Raw genomic sequence first — 4,580 nt, 5'->3', positions numbered from 1 at the left:
AAACTCTGCACGACACAAAGACCTACGTTACGAGTATGTGCAAGTAAGTATACATCCATGTTCACAGTACAGTTAGTGAACATACTGTGTTGCTCAGTGGCCTACATTACTTCTGGACAATACTATGCTACCTGATTGACTGTTGTTCTGAACACCTGTGCACTTTCACATTTTCACAGAGGATGTTACAGTTGGACGCGATGGCCAGACCTCATGAGTACCTCTTCCTGGATGAGGCTGGCTTCAACCTGCAGAAACGAAGGCAAAGAGGCCGTAACATCATTGGCCAAAGAGCCATCACTGAGGTTCCTGGCCAACGGGGGGGGGTAATATTACTCTTTGTGCGGCCATGGGTTTGGAGGGGCTTGTCCACCGGCAGGCTGTCCTTGGGTCTTACAACACCCAACGTCTCCTAACCTTCCTAGAGGAGCTAAAAGAGATCCTCCTGGACCGCCAACACCATCCTGGGCCCGAACATCCCATTTATGTGATCATTTGGGACAATGTACGCTTCCACAGAACAAACCAAATCAGAGTGGTTCACCACCAACAGTAACCACTTTTTAAACGTCTGTCTGCCACCCTACTCCCCTTTCCTGAACCCTATAGAGGAGTTCTTCTCATTGTGGAGATGGAAGGTTTATGACAGACAACCATACACTAGAGAGAACCTCCTAAGGGCAATGGCGCTGGCGTGTGTTGACATCCCAGTGGAGAACTTCCAAGGATGGATCCGCCATTCCAGGGCGTTTTTCCCGCGGTGCCTGGCAAGAGACAATATAGCCTGCGATGTGGATGAGGTAATGTGGCCCGCTGCAGCTCAGCGACATGATGCCGCACAGTGATTGTGGTGTAAATAAAAAAAACTTCACACCCTGATCATGTTTTCAAGAGTACTGTTGGGTGCAATAGATTCTGTTTTTGCATTGAGTTGTGTTACAGTAGTGTACAGAATTTACTATAGATTTATACTCTTCATATGAAACTCACAAATCTAAATGCCCAATCCTCTGCAGAGATCTAAGAAGATCCATTATTGTAAAGTTTCTAAAAATATGCATTGGCAGTTATGAAACAAAGAACCTTCTCACAAATTGAGCATTGTGTTTTCAATTGTTTTGCTGTAGTGTGTAATGATGTGTATAGTGTTTACATTTTTGAAAGCTTCGAGCTGCTCTTTTGGTGTGAAAGTTTGAGTTTTGAAGGGAGAAGGTGTGGTTGTGTTTAGAAATTGGAGAACATGGACGAAACGTTTGTGAAATGTGTTTTAGCATTTGAGAAACTGTAATTACTAGAGCGATGGTGGTCTACATTGTCATCATTTAAAGTGTTATTTTATAGTGTAAAGTTAAGATCAGTGTTAAAACTCCTCTCTGTGTCAAACTGCTCAGGCTCAGAGTGTGTGTGTGTGTGTGTGTGTGTGTGTGTGTGTGTGTGTGTAAGCAAGCACGTGCGCTTTGGGAGCACAGTGAGCACAGCAAGGCACATCAAAAACACCAGCAAAGGAAAATGTAGAAGCAGAACTAGTGAAAATTGTGTTACAAAACATACATCAATATAGTCCACCACAGTAAGAATGTCCTCTCTAGCACACAACACAAAAGACACCAGCTTATTCCACAAAGTCAGGTTATGGTTAAAATAGCATGATCAGCAGAGAGCATACAGAGAGGGGGAGCATTGCAGACAAGAAACAGTCATCAGGGATTATCCTTAATCAGTATTAATAATCATTCTTAATCATTTTTATTATGTTTAATCAGTATCAATAAGTAATCATTCTTAATTCATCATTTTTAATCATTTTATTATCCTTAATTAGTATTAATCATTCTTAATCATTTTCTTTTTACCTAGATGTGCCTTGTTTTTTACTTATAAGTAGTAAACTGTAGTCATGAACACAGAAACAAGCTCACTGTGGTTAGATCCTTGAGGGAAGAGGATGCAGGTGTTTCGCCTTGTCCAACTGTCATCTACTGTAGATTATGACTGTAGGAGAGGCTGCAGGTGTGCAAAATCTGCTGACACTGACAGTGCATGCTTTGTTCTGCTGTTATCTACTGTTGTTATGATTACATGAGGAACTGCTGATGTGTTAGTCTGCTGATATTAAGACTACATGCTTAATTACTGATTAAGAGGTTGATTGTCAACTTCTAACCTCTGATGCTTATAGCATATGTGAACTTTGAGTGAAGTTGCTGAAGGAATTTTTGCTTAGCTTTGCACGACAAGAGAGGGTGAACTTTTCACGACAGAGAGGATTAACTTTTCGCGACAGAGAGAGGATGAATAGATGATGATAAGCAGAAAGTAGAAAACAGCCAGCATAACAGCAAGATTACTGTAAGAAACCAAGCATTAATGAAAGACACAGCACTACATATGTTATTCTTGTAGTAATTTTTTAAGAAATATAATTGTGTGTCAGATTATGCATGCATAACTTTTGAAATGTAAATGATGAATTTCTTATCCAGTTGTATAAAAATATAGAAAGTTAACAAAACAGAATGATGAATGAACATCTGGAAAATGTTGTTAATTGGTAAAACAACACGTGTAAGCAGCATAAAGCAGAGAATAAGAAATTCACCATATGGAAAGGAGGGGGCAAACCAGCCCAGAAGGGATATATAAGGCTGTCTGCAGACCATAGGATTGACAACATCCTCCGGCCTGCTGGGATGTTATACGGGTTTTTCTGTCCTGTATTGGAATAAACTCTTTTGTACCGACTCTTGACCGTCTCCAGGGAAGTTTTTGTCTGCAAAGTTATTGACTATAGTAGAAAGTTAATAGAGTATTTTTTGACAAAGTTTAAAAAGCTGGTGAAGGTGGGGACCAGGCTTCAACTGGCCCAGCCTGGTCGTACATCTGACCCAACAGTACCACACAGTAAATGTCTGTGAAGATTCTTGGTCATCCAGGTCTTACAGTACTTATCCAAGGAGGGTTAAATCAAGGGTTGGTTGAAGGTACTTGAAGACATTTTGCCTCTCATCCAAGAGGCATATTTAGTTCTAACTGACTGATGGGATAATCATGTATTTAACCTCTGTGGGGTCATTATCAAGGTAATGAAAGCACTTAGCACTAGTGTGCCTGGCTGTTGTAATGACATGTCGTTATAACGTTTTGTTCTGACAGAAGTCTCAGATGTTAATGGACTCTTTAATTTGACTTTTTCAGATGGCAGACCTTCAAAGCTAGCAGTGAGCTGGTGAACATAGTGGAGCATTTGGTAAAAAAAAACCCTGTGCAAATTCAGAGTGAATATTGGACTGAGATTCGCACGGTGGGCAGAAACACACCTCCAAATCAGTGATAATTGTTGTTGCTCCTCAACTGCTGGATGTGTAAATAAGCAACTGTTTGCTAACATCAGTTATTGCAATTTAATTAAAAAAGAGAGAACAAAAAAGGGAAGATGATTAAAAATGACAATTAGACACTGAGACAGTGACATGATCATGTGACATCAAATTCATTCAGATTGATTTTTGCTAATTTATTGCTCATTTTTTTTATTCTGTCAGCTCTTGTATTGGCTGTTTGGATGGGAGGAATGTAGCAGCCTGCATTTTTCAGGTGTCCAGAATTTCACTGTTCTACTTTCACTTTGTATTTCTCTCAGCTCAGGGCTGTGTCCCTGAGGATTTCAGTGAAGACTCTCATTTCCTTCCTGTTTAATGTGTGTACGCATAATGGGCAGAATTTATGATACTTAAAATACATATTTCAAATACAAAATAGGATTTTGTCATTTTTGTTTGATTGGGTTGATGAAAATGGCTTAATATTATATCAATAATTTTGTGTTTTGTATTTTGTAGTTTATAAATACTGTAAAATACTATGACATCATAAAATTGCTCAGTAATTTGCCCAGACTTGTTGATCAGAACAGAAAATTGATCCAGACCCAAAGAAGAAGGTCTAGGTGAGAAACGTGTACTTTGCCAGCTATCCATCCATTTTTAGCATAACTTGCTACAATTCTTAACAACTTTTGGTGTTTGTTTTAATAGCCTAGGCTTACCAATTTACATAATGTTCTACCTAACTATTTAACCTGAGTAGCAGCCCTCACAGTTAACGTTAGCTTGCTACTTTCAGCCTATATTAAACTTTTATAGATTGTGCAAGAAAATGTTATAATAAAGCATTGCATAGTCGTTGTACAATATTATGTACAATATTTAATGCTACATGATGGTATTACTTGTTAAATGCACATGTGTGCCTTATTGTGATTAATAACAATGTCATTAAACAGTAGCTTGTCAACCTACGTACCACTTGTGTTTATTGTAGCTCAGATTATACAAAGTATGGCCTTCATTACCAAACACCAAGTAACCAAACTACAATTGTTTGGTAAACATTAAACAGTTACTTTAAAACTAACCTTCCTCTGGGTGATCACAGGGATATGTAAATATTTGATCTGTTAACTGGTTGCATATGTTGGATTTATTGCATGACTCATTGCAAAAGCTGTTGCTCTCAAAAATTGTCAACTTAATCACTGAGTCAGTGTACTGGTGAAGAAATAGATCAAATAGACTGATATA

At 38.6% G+C, this 4,580-nt stretch overlaps 1 protein-coding gene across 1 annotated transcript in view; it reads left to right on the top strand.

The window, feature by feature from the left end:
- The window catches only part of LOC123983216, a 1,691-nt gene extending 873 nt beyond the window's left edge, over nt 1-818 (top strand). Inside the window, exon 3 of the mRNA XM_046069388.1 lies at nt 180-818. Coding sequence (XP_045925344.1) covers nt 180-416 — 237 coding nt within the window. The 3' untranslated portion in view covers nt 417-818. The remainder of the gene's footprint in view (nt 1-179) is intronic.
- The last annotated feature ends 3,762 nt before the right edge of the window (nt 819-4,580 follow it).

This window comes from Micropterus dolomieu, linkage group LG14, assembly GCF_021292245.1.
Source record: "Micropterus dolomieu isolate WLL.071019.BEF.003 ecotype Adirondacks linkage group LG14, ASM2129224v1, whole genome shotgun sequence".
NCBI lineage: Eukaryota > Metazoa > Chordata > Actinopteri > Centrarchiformes > Centrarchidae > Micropterus > Micropterus dolomieu.
Note: the sequence above shows the minus strand (reverse complement) of the source record. Positions and strands in the feature narration are given on the sequence as shown.